Source organism: Trematomus bernacchii, unplaced genomic scaffold (assembly GCF_902827165.1).
Source record: "Trematomus bernacchii unplaced genomic scaffold, fTreBer1.1, whole genome shotgun sequence".
NCBI lineage: Eukaryota > Metazoa > Chordata > Actinopteri > Perciformes > Nototheniidae > Trematomus > Trematomus bernacchii.
In genome coordinates, this window is record NW_022987705.1 from 2,022,941 (window position 1) to 2,043,566 (window position 20,626).

Consider the following 20,626-nt stretch of genomic DNA (forward strand, 5'->3'; position numbering starts at 1 on the left):
AGATTTTCTGGAGCTTTCAGCCCCATCTTGTGGCCTTCATCAGCCGAGAGTTTGCTCAGGTTGACTATCAACTGAATCATCCCAACAACTGAAGAAAGCCACAAGATTTGGCCGAACACTTACTAACAAGCCATCCTTGTGATAAGAAATATTTTGTAAGCGTTAGGTGTTATACATCAAGAAGATACTGTCTCAAAATAAAAATAAAAAACAAGGATTTGTCATAAATATAAAACATTTATTGTTTTTGGTATTGGTTAATGTGTATAAAAGCATTCTGTCTTTACACATTTCTTTGGATCTGTTTCAGTCTGACTCATCACCAATATTTCAGTGAACGCGTCATAATAAAAAAGCACATAGGCAAAAGAACATTTATACCTCAGATTTAAATTATACAGGTAAAGCAAAAATATAGTTATTGTTTGAGTTGTGTAGCGTAAGTGGTCTCTGACATTATTTACAGTAGCTTAGCAGATACATGATTGAAGTGAAGATAGAGTGGTTGGATGATAAAACATGGTAATAGCAGTGTACAGGTCGCAGGAAAGACGTTCACTTGTCTTGCATCTTGTCCAGGATGGGGACGATCATGTCAAACTTGGGTCTCTTTGCCGGGTCTTCGTTCATGCAGAGCCTCATCAGCTTACAAATATGAGGAGAAATCCCTGGGGGAATGGTTGGCCGAAGACCTTCAAGAGCCACCTGCAAAGTGACAAAGATACAAAGTCAGAAACCAGAAAAAGCCCTGGAATACTTTGAAGGTACTGTATGGTATTTGTCGCGCAATCTTTGAGTAATACAGATATGTGAACACACAGTACCAGGCCTGTGGGTAGATAAATACTGTGCCCACTTACCTTCATGCCTATCTCCATCTGTGAGAGGTCAGCAAAGGGGACCTCTCTGGTAACCAGCTCCCACAGTAACACCGCAAAGCTCCACATGTCAGCCGACCTTCTGTTAATATCTTCAGGCCTCTTCTGCAGGGCTGAAAACCAGAGGGATAAGAAAACCATAAAACACAGCGGGCAACTAATTTGTTGGTTTGTTTTTATTTTGTAACAACGGCAACACACCAGATGACGACCACTTTACTGCGACTAAATTATATAGTACAGTATGTTCCTTACTTAATGACTCATAAAGTCAGAGGAGGAAGAAGGTGGAGGGAAAGAGAAGAAAGAAGGAGAAAAGGGGTAAATACCTTCAGGAGCCATCCATGCCGGAGAGTACATACGACCAGGACACTGGAAGGAGAACTTAGCATCTGACATGCTTATCCTGGCTGTCATGTCCTCATCGATCTGCAAATGAACCACATCAGCTTGTAACTCACAGTATACCATTAACTAATAGACTAAACCATTGGTTGCTTCTAAGTCAGTCTTACCATGACATGCTTACTGTTGAGGTAAAGCCGTGAAACCATTGGTTCCAAGGTGTGGAGGAAAGCCATGCCACTGGCAATGTCCAATGCAAACTTCACTGCTTGGTTTTGGTCCACCACCAAAGCTGAGGAAGAAAAGGAAAAAAGACAAAAATGATAACTTAAAGGTCTCCTATTATACTCTTTTTCATCAATATATTATAGGTCTCGGATATATACAAAACATGTCTCTGAAGTGTTTGGCTCGAAATACCAAACATATCATGCATTGCAGCATCCCATAATCCCCTCTGTTTCAGCCCTGTTTCAAAAGTGCTGATTCTCTGTCTGTTACTTTAGATGAAAATAAGGAGCCACTCCCCACGCCCCTCTGAGAGAGATTTGGTTCAAAAGAACACAATGGTGCTCTAGGAGGAGATTCAGGTGATAATCTGATCAGCTCATTTTCAGACAGGTTTTTATATAAATGGATCAGGACAAAAAGAGAGAGAATCTTTTTTCCTGAAACTTTCAGAATCTCTTTACACAGAGGGGACACATGTTGATGTTGAAAAGACATGAACAAGTGGATTTAGCATAATAGGTGACCTTTAAATGTGAAATTTAGCCAATGTGATTGTATACATGTATATAAACACAAATGACTTACTTGTGCCCTGGTGCAGTATGTTGAAGAGGGATCCGTATGGCATGTAGTGGGTGATGACGATGGGGTGAGGGGAGGGAGGAGCCTGACAGGCCCCAAGAACAGGCAGGATGTTTGGATGGGAAAAAATTCTATGGAGGCAAGATAGAAAGAGAGAGAAATAAAAGTACATTATGTAATCTTAGAACACAGAGGGCTTTCTCAGATGGTTAGAAATGAACAACTTCAACCTTAAGACAAGAAATGTCCTTAAAGCTTGCTCAACTCTTCAAAAGGCTTCCCATTTGTATCATGTGAGTCCCTCAGGCTCTTTAGAGTTAGGATGAAGCTTTTTCATTTTTGCAATACAGCCCAATAAGTGTCTCTAAATATTGTATCATGGTCATCCCAAGTACTTCCATGCGTATGCTTCAAATCTTAAAAGACAACAGGGACTGAACTGCTAAGATCTACCACCTCCACACTCAGCCTTTCTGCTGGGGTTCCTTATTTGAATTGGCTGATCAAGGGTTTCTTTATTTGTTTACTATTGAGATTTGGCTGTGATTGTTTTTATGTCACTGGATTCTGTTGGGTGTAATTATTAAGCTTGGCCAGTTTGAAATGTGTTCCTTTATGCTGTGTTTTGCTTGTTTGATTTACACCGTTGCATAATTTTTGTTGATTTATTATAATTCATTTGGAATTTCTGTATGAATCCATGTGACACTTGCATGTGAGTTGCTGCTTTTAAACTATGCAATCAAACCGCCAATAATTATGTCAAAAATGATTCACTAATGCATATGTGTTTTTGTGGGCCCTAGGACACGTGTCTTAACATGCCTGCATAACTTCTCTTGAAATTGTCTGTACATACTACAATGTAACCAAAGGCACATTTTTCTGCCTTTTGGGCAATAATAGGGTGCAGCAGCCAGTAAAAGCACAATACACTTACACAAGAACATTAATATGACAAACAGGATTGACATTTTTTTTTTTTCCACTGTAATTGATTGAATTCTACGTTATGATGTATTACATTATTATTTTGATGGGGGAGGTTTCTGGAATTTGCTTTTCCGATTGTAGAGCAGAATGCATCAAAAACAGCTGCCAACATCCACAACCCATGTTCTTGACCTCTAGCAGGAAAAACTCCTCTTCTCGTTGCACAAGAATCCTGCACCAGATCCTGAATTCTCTTTGACCACGGCAACCTCAATGGCCACCAATCAATCACATCCATCCTCACAGAAGCCCTTTGGTTACCAGGATGTGTTAGACTATTTATGGTTTAGATAAACAGGCTTTTATGAGTTTTAAACAGCATTAACAAATGTAATAGCCTCTGTTTTTTGTGAGCAATCAGTTTGACAGCATGCAATCATGTGATGCCAACAAATGAACCCCGGTATTCAATTCTGTGTGCAGACAGAATGGCCGCACAACATGAGGAAAATCATAATGCAATAATGTGGTTGAATATTGTGAAAAGGATATTACTTTCAATACTTCAAGATCAAGGTCTTTATCAACTTTTTTTAATCCCAGAGGGGAAATTTGGATACTTGCTAAAATACAAAATAAAGGGAATTATTCTCAACATCCTTTACTGAACAAATTGAACATTTAAAGGTGGGGTAGGTAAGTTTGAGAAGCCGGCTCGAGATACACTTTTTATTATATTCCATGGAATGCTCTTAACATCCCGATAGCAATGAATATCTTAAGTGCTTTGACAAAAAATCCATAAAAAAATGTCATCTGTGGAAGCCGTAATACTGTAAAAAGCACGACCAATCATTTTAGCCGGCCCGGCTAAAATAACTGGATGGCCTACCTGCCTGTCAGCCTTCCATCTGTGCACAAACTTATCTCGTGCCCTCATTGGTCATGTGCGCGTTCGTGTGTGTTGGAGGAGGGGCTCTATAAGGAAGTGGCAGATTTTCTCCGGTTGTGTATTTTCAAATTCTAGCACACTCGAGCCGGTTTCTCAAACTTACCTACCCTACCTTTAACTTAACACCAATGCAAAAAAGAATACATTTGAAAGTAAAACATTACGCTTTGAAACATTTTCAATTGAATCTGTCTTTTAACTTATTCAAAAAAGTTTGCAGTTGACGTTGCGATTAAAAAAAAAATATTGTGCAGCCCTAGCATACACAACCAGAAATACTGATAATAGTCAACCGATACCACCCCTACTACTCTTTATTTATTAAGATACCAGGTTGAAATTACCTGAGTTTTGGATGCTCCTCATTGAAGTCTCTGCTCTTCCTGGTGGTCCAGTCTCTCACCTGTAGCACCTTCACTATAATCTCATCCCCTTGCCACCGACCCTGCCATAACTACAGAGAGAGCACACAGTCAAGTCAAAAACCGAGGAGCTGTAAAGAGAATAAAAAAGACTGACATGGCAGTAAATAAAGAGTTCCACTGACCTCACCGGACTGGTTTTCATTGATTTTTGCCAGGAGCGAAAGCTGCTTATAATCAATACCAGCCTGCTTGTTGAGAGTCCCGTTACCTAAAAAGGGCCCAAAAAAGGAATAATGAAACAAATATTTCAATTTGATACGATGACTTTGTTCCTTTTTATCAAATGAACGTTACTCACGAGGTCGTGTTCGCATGGTGCCCTTCCAGAACTTTTCTTTATAGGGGACTTTGGACATATTCTGGCCCATTTTCTCTCCCTTTTCTATATAAAAGAAGTAATAATACCAGAAGAGAGATGTGAGCAATTTCTTTTTGACATTAATGATTCACTATTCTAAGAAAATATTCCTTGAAATGACCTCTGACCTTGAAGCAGCTGTTTTAGGTGAGGCTTGGCCTTGTCCATTGGTGTCTGTCCATACCTGTTACACACACACACCTGGGCACCAATGTTCACCAGGTCCTAGAAAATAGGGGTTATATTTATTATAGATTAGATTTGAGGAATAGGATTTGGATTAAATGCAACTACACTGATATAAAAGGAACTGTAGTGTCCATTTCTCCCCAGAAGAGGGACTTGATTGTGCTAAAAGAAGTGCAAAGTATCTGTTTATTTGTATTTTGTACTGTACCTCAGCCACCTCGTCTTTGCCCCAGAAGCAGGCGTAGTGGAGTGGCGTGTTCCCATGCTCGTTGACTGTATTGGGGTCGGCTTTGCACTGAATCAGCTGGCATTAAACATGTCATAAAGTAAGTCAAATTAAACCTCCCAGGCAGTGTAAACAGGGCATAAATAGTCCAGCTGTAACCAAAGTATGTTTACCTTTGCCACAATATCTTTATGTCCATGACTGGAAGCGAGGTGCAACGGGGTATCGTCTCCTCGGTTCATCACATTAATACGAGCGCCTCTCATGATGAGCATGTCAACAACTCCGCTCCTCCCTTCCCTGCACGCCCAGTGGAGGGGACTGAAGCCATGATCATCACTAAAACACAAGGCACAGGAGGATAGTTAATATTTGCCAAGTGATAAACTTGGTTTGACACACTTAATTTGAATATTTCTTTAAGATGAATTATTTGGAGGTTAGTTGTCCCCAAAAACATGCATACTGTAGGAGGCTGTTATCTTAATAACTGGGTTCAGGTTCTCACACCGACTACCTTCCAATCTTTATTTAGACTTAAGCACATGCTTTCCCGTGCCGCCTGCAGCGTTTACGCATATGAGGCCTGGCCCTGTGATAAATATGTCTGGCGGACCTGGAATGCCTGCTAACATACGCAAAAATGCCAACACGAAGACAGCGTACATGGCACTGCTGCAGTCTACAGGGAGCCGGGCTGTCACCTATGTGTGACCGGCCCCTTCACCCGAGTGACTCCTTTACATTGGCTGACCCCGAGGCAGCTGCTGGGGCTCCTCGCAGCTTCCTGCAAAGCCAAAAACACTACACTCTGTTTGACAATAAACCTCAACAGGGCTTGTATAGCCTGTAGGAAATGGCTGCAGTACTAGCTCACACTGAAGTGAAGTAGCAGTTAGTCACATTCTCTGCCAATTCTGATCCAGCACTGTGGACAGACAGCTCATAGTCTGACTAACCCTGTGTGCTATAATAAGTAACGGTAAAAAAACTCAGGAATGACAGAGCGGAAAATACACAGAGGAATCTTCAGCTACATTCTCTGTGAGCCTCCCTCTCTTTTTGTTCCCGGTGTCTTCAGGAGGGGCATTTAATGTTTGTCTTGGTGGACTCACTCACATAATTGGGTATTTTCCCACCAACATATGACACTTATTACACATTATTGGATATTCTGAAGGGGAAAAAAGGACTGTTTCACACAAACCATTGAGCCTCTTCAGATTTACAGCTAAAGCCGGCCTCCAGCATAATGACTGGTCTCTCAGATGTTTATGTGGGATTGCAGCTAGCTGCCGGAGATGCTCTGTCAGCGAGGGCCTGGCCCTGTATGGAGTTGAACAGAGGAAATGGCCTTGGCTGTTGCGTGGTTGGCTAGCAGCTCTGCAGCACTCAAAGTCAACGTCAACAAGCTGCACATATATGGCCTGGCCCAAGAATGAGATAACCGAGGTCTTTAGCAGTGAGGTCTTGTGGCTCAAGGAAATTATGTAAACAGGCAGAAGTGGTGTGTATATCCTATAATATCTAATAGGGCTTTAACTTGGGACCATTGTAAATTTGTCTAACACTTACATTTAATAATATTTATTTTTAACATGTCACTAATGTAATATAAAAGTCCATCATTGTTCCGAGACAATAGGGTGACATCTTCAAAGTGGTTGTTTAGTCTGAACAACAGTATAAAAACTCCACATATTCTATTTAAAATGGTTATGTGATTATCAGATTTACTAGTGATACATTTTCTGTTTTAACTCAGAAATTCCAGCTTAAGTCTGTGATACTTTTTCAGTCTGGTGTAGGATGAGTGTAGGTCATTTAACCCACAACCTCAACGGATTGCCCACTTCTTTTTATACACACACAGTTTTGAGGGATGACATCATAAGGAGACATTTCCAAGGAAAAAAGTGGACTAGAATTACCAAAGCTGGATGACGTTCAGCAGAGTGTGGAGTTGCAGGGAGAGCACAATATGGAAAGTATTTGACTACCTCTAATGTGCCAAGGATTGCTCTGTACAGTATGCACGCACGCACACACTCCAGCACAGAATTACTCAGCCTCCCTACCAAATGAGGTGCGTTTGATACAACGTCAACTCCATTCATTGGAGGGCCGCACTCAATTTATCATTGCAGAGAAAGCTAGACTCTCAAATCTCAGAGAAGAACAAGGCATTCATCACCAAAGCTGTATGTATTTTTGTTGAATGGTGATGGTATATCTGCTTACCCCAAGTTGAGGTCATTCTCTGTGTTGTCCAACCACAGACGAACAGCAACAGAGTTCCCTTCTCGACACTGTGTGAAGATGTCATCCATGGTTATGCTGCGGGTCGCCTCTCTTGTCTGCTTGCTCTTTCAATCTCTTTTGAGATCAGGAACATGTAGCCTACAAAATATATTACACAAAGACTCCTTTTATAAATTTGTTTTGGTTAAGCTCCTGGAGGTCTGTACAAAAGATGTTGCCAGGTATTGCACATATTTCAGGACACTGATGTAGGTAAACAGACATCACTCATTGTCTTTTGAGCATAGGTTGACTTCTATTAGGTCCATTTCCATATGAATGTATGCATCAACCCCTGTGTGGCAATGTGTCAAAAGCAACATCTGTATTTATTAGTTTGTCTTTTGTTTTATTAGTGTAAGGCTAAACATGAATTGTAATAGCTGACCAATCTTTAAGTCACTTATTGTTAAATGCAACATAAACACTATCTGATGCACAGAGAAACATAAACATCCAACCAGATGTGAAATTATAAAGTCAAATCCTGAAATAGCTGCACATTCCTACATTTCCCCTTTGCTCTATCCTCCTCCGTGGAAATCGTATGGGCTGGCCTTTGGGATCACTTTTGAAATCTATTGTTAAAAAGTCAAAAGTGAAGTTGGACATCCACAACACAACTTCCTCACACACAATGGAAACAAAACGCATACGTTAACTTAGTTAAAACTCTTACCAGCTGCGAATCGATCGATTTCTTGTCAGTTTCTTTTATTTTTCCGAAAGTCGGTCGTCTCCTCAAATTTAAGAGCAGAGAATAGTTTGTCTGAGTCCACTCCAGTCCACGCCCCGCTCCTCGGAGTATATGCGGCTACTGGTGAGGAGTCAGCCCTGCTACTGGCAGCCTGTCCCAGGACAGCGACCCAGCATCGCCCCCTGCTGGAGGCTATGCGCTGATGCTGCATAACAACACGAGGGCGAACATACCTAGGGATGTTCAAATTCAATTTCAAAGGTTTTATTGTCATATGCACATAAGCTACAGTGTAGAAACGGCAATTACATTCTTCTGACCTGAGCTCCTCCAACAATGCAACATAAAATAAAAAATAAGTCTATATACATGTAAATAGAATATGATATAAGAACAGAATATTAAATTAAAGGAAGTAGACCCGCTTTAGGACATGTAGGCCTATTAAGCATTCATTTATTCTTTCATTTTTTCATTTCATACATGAATAACATATTTTCCAAATGCCTGAATATGAAAAACAAACCTCTTGAAGACACACATACAATCCACAGGTATTATTATTGATTGAATATTCGTTTCCTCACAGTTGGGAGAAGTACTCAGATCTTGTACTTGAGTAAAAGTACCAGAGTGTCGGAATACTCTGTTACAAGTAAAAGTCCTGCATTCAAAACGTTACTCGAGTAAAAAAGTGTTAGCATTAAAATATACTTAGACTACCAAAAGTACTTATTATGCACACGTAATAACTTTGATCCTGCAGGTTGGCTTGTGACTCCAGGTGTAACTAAAGTCTTATTTCAGTGTTGATTATATTTCACATTATGAATCCAAATCTGAAAAGTAACTAAAGGTATTAAATAAATGTAGTGGAGTAAAAGTACACGATTGACCTCTGAGGTGTAGAAGTACAATATAGCATAAAATGGAAATACTCAAGTAAAGTACAAGTATCTCAAAAGTGTACTTAAGTACAGTACTTGAGTAAATGTACTTAAACTCCGCAGTTTACCAATCATTTGAGATAGAGCCAATACTAGACAATGTATTTATGTTTATATTTTGTTTAAACGTTAGCATTTGATTCTTATTTTTTATTTATTTATTATGTTATTTCTATTTATAGCAGAAGTACTATTCACAGTAGTTAAATGCTGGTCTTACTAATAATTTACAACAGATAACAACAGAAAAAAACGTTGCTGCGAAATAACACTGCTTCTTTTTGTTGCTGTAATAATGTAGATTTCCCATATGTCCCTGCTTTGGAAGGATAACTGGTTCTCGTGATTTCTTACACATGCGTCAGTGCTCTCTTGTGGCTATCACGTAATGTTGAGCCTGTGTCTAATTTACTGTAAACATTTCCTAGGTTTCTTGCAACTTGTTGGCCAACATATATACTGATACTATCAATCTGTCATAAGAAAATATCCGACATGACTGACATATTGGTCTGCCTTGATGTTTTTCAGTAGTGATTTTAATAAGATTTACAGAAGCTATTCTGAACTGTCACAGCAGGAATGAGAGGAGTGTAAATCATGTAACGAATTATTTCATCTGAATGCTATGTAGCCGCTTTAGTCTCAGAGTGCTGGTTTGTGCATGCTGGCTCGCTGTTACACTTGTCAGGACTTATCGTCACACTTGAATAGAACAGCGCAAAGTTAAATGTTACTTAAAACATGTACTATGACAAGTCAGGCTATCTTCTATAATAAAGGCCTGTTGCATGGAGACTGACAGGAAGTGGATTTTTGAGGCCAATACCAAAGCTTGAGAGTAGAAAATCACAACAATATATCACCTGACATTTTTTATTACATTAACAAAGGAAAAAATACAATGAGCCAAACTTATTAGGACATGTTTATAGGTTGTACATAAGTTATGTCTGCCTATTGTTGCAATAGCAAGATGTTAATAACAATTTGTTTTAATATTTTGGACTATTGCATGACCACATTCTCCAACCTGGAAAATAAGTTTTAATGAACCCCTTTCATATCTTTATCATTTATTCTAGCATCCTTTAACATCCTAGCTGACAGTTATACTGAAGAACTTCACTACCTTGTGGTTTTGGTAAGATGCTAATGGGAATGGTGTTTAAGATTGCTTATCATGGCTTTGCTGCTGGATTATAGACAGTAGCGTGTTTGGTGCAAATACAGGAAATGATGGGAGGAGAAGGTGATGAAGGTCATAAACTGAATTTACACCCACAACAGTGAAAGTGAGTGGAATACGCCCAAACCACTGCTGAGTTTGAGCATCCTGCAGCATGAGGGCATTTAATTTTGTCAAACAACAAATGAAAAAGGTTGTCAAAAGAAAATGTAACATCAAGAAAAACTGAATGAATTTTTTATTGTTAAATCTTATTTCTGCATTTACTGTAACCTTTCAAAACAAATTATCATGACTGAATATGATTCACTTAAAGTCCAGAAATAAGCCAAAACATAAATCAGGCCTCTATCCCCTTCCAGGCTGATGAATGATCCTAGTGGAGTTTAAATGGCAAAAACTGCCATTACTAAAACATTTGTTTAACTGTCTTGCACACACCTACACTCATATACACTGCTGCTACAACAACCTCCTTTCTTTCTTTACCATAAAAGCACATACACCAAGGATTTATAATATCTGCATATTTGTATATATTTAAATAATCATGAGGGACATGCTTGAACATGTTTTTCTCTCCATAGGGGTTTACATTTGTCTCCTGGTAAATTGCAGGGCAGTTGATCTAACAATGTTTTTTTTAAGTTTAAATTAAAAAAAATCTAAACATAACGACGCCTGCTCAATTTGTGTGAGGTCTTTAAGCTGCTAATGTTGTCAAGCAAAAGCAAAATACTTTTAATTTACAGAATGAAAAAAGAAAAGCATGACTGTAGCCAGACAATGTTATATGCCATCATGATATAATGTATAACCATTTCTGATTTAGTTAATAATTTATGTTGAACTATTAATAAACTATTCTTTTCAGCAATATGGGGAATATCACATGTACTGCCAGTGAGAGTTACTCATCATGGTAGTCATGTTGCTAACAGTGAGACCTGATTCAGACCCAGATTGACCATCATTAAGGGTCCGAAGGTGGGGGAACCACTGGGGGTCTCTCTTGGCCTGACAGGCTTTCAATAGATTTAGAGACTGTAGGAGCAGCTACTGTTGGTATGGGAACATCTTCTGATAAGGATATTGGTTTAGATGGCATAAACACAGGCGCTGAGATCTCAGACTCAAAGTGGGGACCAGCTATTGGTGGCGGGGGAAAGCTTGCTATGTAAGACGGTCCATTGCCAGCTTCATTGGGCGCTGGTAGACTCACTGTCTCAATCAGAGGTGTGAATGGTGAGGCAGCTGATAATCTGACATCTGTTGAAGTTGTAGATTTGGGAAAAGCAGTGTCAAAGTCATTTTGGATATCCAATCCTGCTGGCTTTAAGAGTGAGCTTTGGGCCTCGGTTCCGACATCATCGATCGTCATTGAGGTAAAAGGTTGATCCAACATTGAGGCTACTTCTGGGGGTGGAGATAAGGTGATGGGTGTTTGAGATGCTGCAGAAGCCTCTGTGACAGCTGGCTCAACATTTGCAGAAGCAGCGGCCTCTGCAGCCTTGGCACTTTCTGCCGCCTTGCTCTCCATCTCATCCACCCGACGCTGCATCATCTTAGGCATCAGCTGCACATAGGAGCCCATCAGACGGTGGTTGGAGCGAATCAGCTTCCCCGCACAGCTGTCCACACATTGCTCCTGGAAAGACAACAGCAATAAGAGGTGATGAATGGAAAACAACAGAAAGCCATTTGTAACAAAACTAAAACGGTTTGAAAAGTGCTGTTGATACAATATTAATCTAAAGAATGCGGAACGGGGGAGTAAAACATACTTTTTTCAATCCATGTGAATATTAAATCAGGATCAGAATCAGAATACCTTTTTGCATTTGTTACAGCAAGAAAAGAGCCAAAGACAGCCATATTAACCAAAAAAACTAAAGTAAAGAATTTGAGACAACAGGATGCTAACACCTTTATAGCAGCGGTTTGGTTGAGACCCTTTTCAATATGACTATGACTCTGATGTCAAGTCAATGACCTTCACAGAGACCTGACCTGAAACTCATACAAGTCTTAGTTAGGGATGAATTAAAAAAGGATGACTTCTAGACAGATCATAAAGCCTATCATGTGATGATACGTCCCCTTAACTGCTGCTCTTTTGGCTTAATGTAGAGATCCTGAAGAATTAGTCTGTTTTTACAGCAGCTTACGAATGCTCATGCTTTTCTTCATAATTACCAGACATACAGTTGCGTTGTATGGGTGTAATGTACAGGTATTCAGGCTACGTACTTTAAGCCACGTTTAGTAAGGTTATATACAGAAACATATCAGTTAAATTAAATGCAATGGGTGAATGTATCTCACCTCGTCCATCGTCAGGCTTCTGTAGTTGAAGTTGCTGCTGCATCTCTGGAAACAGACTTCAGTCATGCGGTTGTAAACCAAAAGGAAGTCCCTCAGCTGCAAGAAACACAACCAACCCAAATTACCATCAAAACCGTTCACTTTGTGTAGCTGACATTGCATATACATGTTAATTACATTTCTTAGTTGATTTTCAGGCTCCATCGTGATCACGTCTTAAGTTGACTGCTGGTTAGCTAAAAATGCTAACATCCAGAGCTGGTCCGTTAATGAATCAACAAGGTTATTATGGTTTTCTCCAAGCCTTAGGTCTCTCCGGTGAATATATCACAATTCCGCAAGATGTCAGCACCAACGGATCACTTATCGTAGCTAAACATGAACAGATTCAGGGAATATATTAAGATGGCATGACATTCACATGCGAGCTGCCATGTTTGAAAAAAGGATCGTCTCCGCCCTGAATGACGCTTCACTCTGTTCCATTTCCGGTCGTTTGAAAGCACGAGGAAAACAAGTCATGCTATTTTGATTAGTTACAGTTTTCGAAGTTTGTACTCAAACAGCCAGACAAACAAACATAGTAACTTGCACCTAATTGTAAGATATTAATTTATTTGTTCTTTTTCTTAATTGTCTTTATAGTAAGAAGCCCAAATGTTTGTTTAATTCCTATTAAAAAATTAGAGAATTGTTACAAGTATCACCCTTTTACAAAACTAGCACACCGGCAATTAAAGGTGGGGTAGGTCATTTTGGAGAAACCAGCTCGAGTGCGCTTGAATTTGAAAATATGCAACTGGAAAAAATCTGCCCCTTCCTTCAGACTTCCTTACAGAGCCCCTCCTCCAACACACACGAACGCGCACATGACCAATGAGGGCACGAGATAAGTTTGTGCACAGATGGAAGGCTGACAGGCAGGTAGGTCATCCAGTTATTTTAGCCGGGCCGGCTAAAATGATTGGTCGTGCTTTTTACAGCGCTACGGCTTCCACAAATGAAATTTTTGTATGTATTTATTGTCAAAGCATTTAATATATTCATTGCTATCGGGATGTTAAGAGCATTCCATGGAATATAACAAAAAGTGTTTCTGAAATAAATTACATACCCCACCTTTAAGTTCCATTAGCATCATGACATCCACGCCTTCTGAGGGGTGCCTTCTCTGTCAAATGTTTAATTATCAGTAATTGAAATTATTGGACCGTAAAAGTTCAACAAACTAATTGAAGCTAACCATTGAAACATTGTTTTTATTGAATTTAACAGCATGGCAGCTACTTGTTGCTGTATACTGTCGTCACAGTCACAAAGCTAAAGAGCTAACCAAACGTCTTCCTGGTGAATGAGCCATGAATGCAACCTGAACAGGTAAGTGATCAATATCCCAAAATACAAGGCCTACTGAAATGTAAGATGTTTTTCTTCAAAGTACTGGTTTTAAAAATGCACTTCATGGGTTTGAATGTAATAAGTCTTAATTTATAAGCATATGTTATTTATTTACACTTAAAACAATTGATTTTCTTCCCATGCTACTCTTTGCAAATGTGAGCATCATAATAGGCTATAATCTGCCTCATATAGGCAGAAGCAGGGGCGGATCTAGAAAAATATTCATGGGGTGGCAAGAGGGTGACAGGAGAATTTGAGGGGTGGCATCCCCTGGCAGAAGTATATGCTGATTTAATCGCAGTCATATCAATCAATGTTAACTTGGAAAGCCACAATATTTATATTTTAACTGAATAACTCTAGGTGACATTATTGTGGCACATCAGTAAAGCCTTAAATATAAATATATAAGGTGGCAGACGTAATTTAATGAATTTTAACTGAACAATAACTGAATGAGTTTGTCTCACTCTTAGACCAGCAGGGGTACCACATCTATGCAGACTGCTGCAATAAGTACATTAATTAACTGTCTTGTCGATGTTTGTCTGAATTAATATGATACTATTAACAATCATATTATTCCTATCAGCTGTCAATCACTGTTATGATTCACATATTCAGTGTTATTATTAAATAAACTATATTTTTTGGAGGAGTTAATGATGAATGTTCCTCAAGATGCTTGCTCACCCTCCTTCAAATTTGAAAGACAAGTAATTACTATCATATATCAAAAGAATCAAAAGAACAGTTCAGCGCCCCACAACTTCATTGCAAACAGTTACAACCTTGACTTTACATCAGAAAGAACAAACATTAAAGAAGTGACTAACTGCATCAGTCAGGGTTAAAAAAACCTGTATTCAGCTAAAACATATACATCGTTATCCAGTGGAAAGTCTTTACCTACTGGCCTAGTTATATCAAAGTGGTTACTTTTTTTTGGCTGGGAAGTGTAGTTTTACACACCGTCTTATTTGACTTTCTCTGACTTGAAACTGTTACAGTTATGTCTCATGTCAGCCATGGGACTTTTATCACATGTCACCCACCCCCCTCATTTCCTGTCATTTGTTTTCTGTGCATTAAGAGAATGCTATATAGAGACTGATGCAATAATGTAAAAGGATTCTTGGCGACTGTTTAAATTAGACTATAGTCCTTGTGTTTCAAAATGTAGCTGATATTAATTTACTCATGATAAAACTCTTAATTAAAACTTTATTGAAACAAAAGTAAAGTGCTAGTCTCTACGGAAGCATAAGTCAAGTATTTGAGGCACTTTTAGGCAGATATGAATAATGCTTTGCTATTTCACTTTTTATGCTGCTTTGTCAGCAATAGTTAAGCCAAAAATGAATCTATAGAGGTGTAGGAGGCCGTGGTGAGTTATTGAAAAGCTGTCATCGAACAGTTAGTATACTGCGGACCTCTGACTGCTGAGTTCACTTCAGAGCTCAGCTCCCTCAGCAGGAAGCAGTGCAGTAAATTATCCTTCCCAAGAGAGGGAAATAATCATTTAAGCAGATGGCTCTTGAGTGCAATCAATTCTAAAAGTAATGACCATAATGGTAACTTTGATGTGGAAAATCTTCTGTGGGTGACATTTCCTACAATATGCCCACAGGGAAAATAAAATAACATTATTAATATCTCACTTATAGCTTTCCGCATTTTACTTTCCAACCTTTAATCAAATCTTCATGTTAATTTGTATCATTCATGGTAATATAACTGAAAAGCAGATTCACGTGTGCATAGGCAAGTATATTGTTATATCGCCTACAGCGTGGAAAACAAATAGATTGTTTTTCCTTCACACCTTTTTATGAGACATCTGCTATGAGACATCAAAACAGTGAAAGATCTTCCATGTCCTGTGATGATGTGATGTCTTCCTTGTCTTTCAAAACATACATTTCCACTGGGTCCTTGACCTCTAAATGTCACACACCGAGTTTCATTTCTTTCTTTATTCTCAGTTTTGTACCTCCGCAGCACAGAGATGTACACCTTTTGTTCCTCTGTTGCTCAATCTGGAGAGTTCAAATGTATTTACATCAAAGAGGAAATTGCGCAAAAAGCTCGTTAAATATTGAAGCTAACATAGTTTTCATTCTTTCAGACACAACAGTTAGCTTTTCTTAGGTAGCTCAAACACTTGAATCTTAATCTTGATGCTCACTATCATGGCTAAAGCTGCTGTTCTGAATAGCCTCTACTTCTGAAAGCTGTGTGCATACAACCCCATTAGCATCATGTCTATCTTTTCTTCCCTCAAACTCTTGCTCTCCTTTCCACTCTCTACTTTGCCCCTTTCTTATCCCCCCCCAACCCACGATCTCCCTCTCCATGTTTACACCCCTGTCCCTCTCCAGCTCCTCTGTCTCCTGGGCTATCTGTTGACTGTTCAGGTAGATGCTGCTGTGTGAAACCATGGTGCTGGTGTTTCTGGAGGGAAGGTGAGCATCCATGTCTGCTTCCACCTCTAAGAAAGTATTCAGGGGGGGTGTGAGGTGGCCCGGCAGCTCCTCTTGAAGTTTGCTTCTTCTCTGAGCGGGGCCTTGCTGATGGCGATTCTTCTTCATGCGTTTCTTTACCAACTTAAGATCCAATGAGGCATAATTCAGGTCAGGCGCTATGGACTGGTTTCAGACAGTAGAGAAAACATGGGTTAGTAAAATGCTGTTTGCGTAGATAACCAAAAAAAGCATCAGCAGTAAACACCGGTGTGATCTTCTAGGTCTTGTGGTTGTTAACTCTCATGTATTTCTGTAAGCCTAGTTTATTTTTAGAACACTATGTGCCTTATTATGTTCATTGGTTCACAGTAAAATTGACCACAACTTCAAAGTGTTTAGCTGCCTTCCGCTTTGAAAGCAAATCTGTCAGCATGGGTTTAAACAGGTCTGCATGTGTATTTTTAAATACAATGCTGTTCTATATGTATTTATAGTTGCACCAATAAAAATAAATACTAGAATACTATATTTGCGCATTTTAGACGCATTTATATTCATTGTAGAAGTACAACGAAAAGAGTAAAGCTACTCCTTTTTTAGGTGCCATCAAAACATTCAGAGTAGACAACATACAACAAAGACACGCATCATTCATACATAGATAAAATAATAACAAAATAATGCAGTAAAAGCGAATAAAGCGGTTTAGAATATTATTAGGCAACATTAGTAAATGTTACATTCACATGTTATCATGCGTATTGCAGATGCAAAGCTTAAGAGAGGTTTAAAGATGTCATTATCCTAGCATGAAATCCACACAATATCATATGTACGAGTGTGAATAACCCGTGCAAATGAATAACATCAACGGGGTTAAAACTGAATTTTGCACCTCAGCTCACAAAAGCACGTTAAAAATATTTCTTTTTTTTGCAGTTATTCTGTCACATTTTCAATTACCTTCATGCAATCTGTTGCGTGTTCCATGGTCATCATCTCATAGCAAACCTCGACAGAATCTGAACACATGAATTGGTCATTCGGCTTGTATACTTATGAGCACACATATGGAGTCACATTAAATAGAAAAGAGAAGGATCTAGATTTGATATACTGAATCAATTACAACATATTGGAAATCTAACTATTTTGAACTGTGGTTGAAAAGGAAGTAAACATTTTTGGATGCAATGACTTATACATCTATCTTAAGTTTGTTCTGCATGATATTGATCCAAATGAACTTTCAACTTGTTATGATACACACTGATAAAATCTTACATTAGATAACGTGGCATTTGCTAAAATATACTGCCTCCAAATACAGGAAAAGGAAATAGTCATAAAGGTGATTCTAACATAAATTAATTGTGTAATCAAACAAAGTATCACAGACAAAGATATATATTGTGTCATGCTTGTTATTCAGAGAACAATGTTATTATTTATAATGTTATGTTATTATTATATACAAAATTATCTCTGGCTTTGCTCTCACCTGCTCTGTCTGAGCTGATGTTGCCGTAGATTGGATTTTCCTGCAGCTCTTCGTGATTGTGTTCATGAAAATAATGCCCTTCATCCTGTGAGGGGCTTCAACAACATATCACAGGTTATTTCTATAATAAGAGGTCATTCGTAGATGTACAGCAAATAATGGATACCCCTTTTACATATTATTACTCATTGTATTGCACTTATAATGGGCTGACATGCACACAAGCCAAAGCCTACCTTGCTCCTGTATTCATATTTCTGAAGCAGCACTCGTCCGTTTCTGTTGGAACACAATATTTATACATTTATAAAGGCCCTGTTCTTTTAAAAGCAGAGAGAGGTTTACAGTTATGGTAAACGCATAAAAAAGTAACAAAGCAATTTAATAAACATTTTAAATGCAACCATACCTTTGCACAAAGTGGATCTTTGTCTGATGCAGAAGAAGACATTGAGACAAATAGAGATCAACAAGGCCAGAGATAACAGCGCCAGAGATACCGCTTCAATGACTGTAAAAGACAATAAAAACCACTATCAACATCTTAAACTGTGCTTTTTAAGTCAGTGTGCGAAACGAATGGTCTTTAATGTTATCTGCTAACAACTGTTTGGAATTTCCTTCAGTATGTCTCAATGATAAACAGAAAAGAAAAAACATTTGCGTCATTATTTGTGCTCAGAAGCAAAGATGTAATCAAATGCTTCACAGAAACTGGGAAATCCCATCCCTGACCTTTTAAGATGTAAAAACCATAGACACAAAGAAGCTATTGTTCATTTAAATGATATGACTTTAACTTTAAATGTGTCTACAGGGTGCTACTGCATATGAGACATTTGAAGACGGCTTTAAAAATATATCACACAAGCTAAATTGTTATTACCAATTTTAGGAAAACAATACTCTCAAATATGAGAAAAAAAAACATATTTTATTATTGTTAATAATATCTAATCTTTATATCATTATATTTATAGTAAAATAAATATGGCAGTTCACAAGCTTTAAAATGATTAAGTATGCTGCACATGGTTTGATCAATGTGCTTACTTTGACATTAACACAATGTAAAAAAGAAAGTTACGTGTGTATACTAAGAGTCAATAAACAGAGCATATAACCTAACTAGTAACTCCAAATTCTGTTACGCTTTAGAAAGGATTCAGCTTTTCCTGTGTTTGTGGTGAAAGTCGAAACACACTAAGGGATACAATATCAGCACATGTACAATGTAGGAATATTAGATACAAGTTTATAAATCTGAATCTTATAAAAAAAGATAGTTGTGATCGTACCTGCCATATTCCAGCCGTCTCAAACTAAACGGATTGTTTGTCTGAAGCGATGTACCTCAGTCTACGACGCATCACCGTGTTAAGAGAGTGAGGTGTGTCTATCGTCTATTTTTACTTTGCCTCAGTTACCTCTCTTTTGACTCAGTGCTTTGAAAACTGCTCTTCAGTTACAAACAGGAAGCAACGTAACCTCATTCTGAGGCACCCAGTCTCAATCCCATTGTGAGGTACATTAGGATCTCAAATAGATTGCCACATTAATGGTTTATAAATATCTGTTAAGACTTCAATACTTTGAATCTAATAGGAAAATGTCTGCACACAAACAAACGAGTAAAAGAAAAACAATGCACCTTTTTTAAAAGACAGACACATATGTACTTTACTTATGTTCTAATGTCATTGAATCTAATAAATAAATACAAAATACAAAAAACTCCCATCACTGAACTTAACACTAGTAATAATAGTAATAACGCTAAGTCTTGAGCTGTTAATAAACAGCTACACTTTTTAACTTTGTTCCGAGTTCACAAATAGTGTGCGCACTGTTCCATGAATAACAGGCACACATGTAGATTTGGTTTGGGTAGATACAAAAAAAGCGTATATGTAATAATTCTTGTTAATGTGCACGGGCCTTCAGTATTAAGAATGTAGCTACAGCTTGCATACGAAGCACATTGTGGTTTTGCTACTGTGGTCGGAAAATCTGAAAAAAAAGCAGGAATGAAAGCGTTCTCAGCACAGCTAAATGCACGTGTGTGTGTGTGTGTGTGTGTGTGTGTGTGTGTGTGTGTGTGTGTGTGTGTGTGTGTGTGTGTGTGTGTGTGTGTGTGTGAAATATTGTTTTACTGACCAACCCAATTTAGCAGGGTCCTCTTAGTTTGGCCTGAAAAGGAAAAACTAAATTTGAATGATTAAAGACATGATCAACACACAGGAATAAAACATGTTTTATTTAATCAGCAAACTCTCAGAAATATGAGAAGCTATATCACTTCCTTTGTGTGTATAATGCTAACCAGTGGTTGTTCTTCGTGATAGCCATTTAGCCCATGTGGTTTGTGGTTTAAGCCCCACTTTGTAAACTCAAGTGTCACACGTAGACAACAGGGTCTTGACTCTTTGATATTGTCAGTCAATCAGCAATGAAGAACATAGGAGGAAATCATTGGGCTACTGGGCAACAAACCCTCCATCCCACAGCAATCAGCTGATTGACATAACTCAATTGAACTACTACTAATACTAAACTACTACTTTGCTTTAAAGGGCCCCTATAATGCTCATACTCAATTTCATATTTGTATTGAGTGCCTCTACTGTGATGTGATTACATGCTTTAATGTTCAAAAAGCTCTTTATTTTACTGCCTGTGCT

At 38.4% G+C, this 20,626-nt stretch overlaps 3 protein-coding genes across 5 annotated transcripts; all 3 read right to left on the bottom strand.

Moving 5' to 3' along the window:
- Positions 1-223: 223 nt before the first annotated feature.
- ilk (integrin-linked kinase) lies at positions 224-8,248 on the bottom strand. 3 transcript variants are annotated; one of them, XM_034140024.1, is made up of 14 exons: positions 8,100-8,222; positions 7,931-7,998; positions 7,361-7,519; positions 5,293-5,458; positions 5,102-5,197; positions 4,833-4,929; positions 4,645-4,728; positions 4,469-4,554; positions 4,266-4,375; positions 2,040-2,167; positions 1,394-1,515; positions 1,208-1,307; positions 861-991; positions 224-705 (listed from the first exon to the last, which is right to left on the bottom strand). In XM_034140024.1, the coding sequence occupies exons 3-14, from the start codon at positions 7,447-7,449 to the stop codon at positions 556-558; spliced, it is 1,359 nt and encodes a 452-aa protein (XP_033995915.1). In that variant the 5' UTR covers positions 7,450-7,519; positions 7,931-7,998; positions 8,100-8,222; the 3' UTR covers positions 224-555. The 3 variants fall into 3 exon arrangements, with proteins under 3 accessions (XP_033995915.1, XP_033995914.1, XP_033995916.1); XM_034140023.1 differs by lacking the exon at positions 7,931-7,998 and having other exon boundaries at positions 8,100-8,248; XM_034140025.1 differs by lacking the exon at positions 7,931-7,998 and having other exon boundaries at positions 7,361-7,493.
- A 1,676-nt stretch (positions 8,249-9,924) lies between these two features.
- Positions 9,925-13,030, bottom strand: timm10b (translocase of inner mitochondrial membrane 10 homolog B (yeast)). The gene is made up of 3 exons (XM_034140614.1): positions 12,756-13,030; positions 12,579-12,674; positions 9,925-11,901 (listed from the first exon to the last, which is right to left on the bottom strand). The coding sequence occupies exons 1-3, from the start codon at positions 12,780-12,782 to the stop codon at positions 11,227-11,229; spliced, it is 798 nt and encodes a 265-aa protein (XP_033996505.1). The 5' UTR covers positions 12,783-13,030; the 3' UTR covers positions 9,925-11,226.
- Positions 13,031-15,651: 2,621 nt separating this feature from the next.
- On the bottom strand, positions 15,652-19,343 carry LOC117490502. The gene is made up of 6 exons (XM_034140263.1): positions 19,244-19,343; positions 18,355-18,456; positions 18,182-18,224; positions 17,946-18,040; positions 17,408-17,466; positions 15,652-16,627 (listed from the first exon to the last, which is right to left on the bottom strand). Exons 1-6 carry the CDS (start codon positions 19,248-19,250, stop codon positions 16,151-16,153), a joined length of 783 nt encoding a protein of 260 aa, XP_033996154.1. The 5' UTR covers positions 19,251-19,343; the 3' UTR covers positions 15,652-16,150.
- Between the last annotated feature and the right edge of the window lie 1,283 nt (positions 19,344-20,626).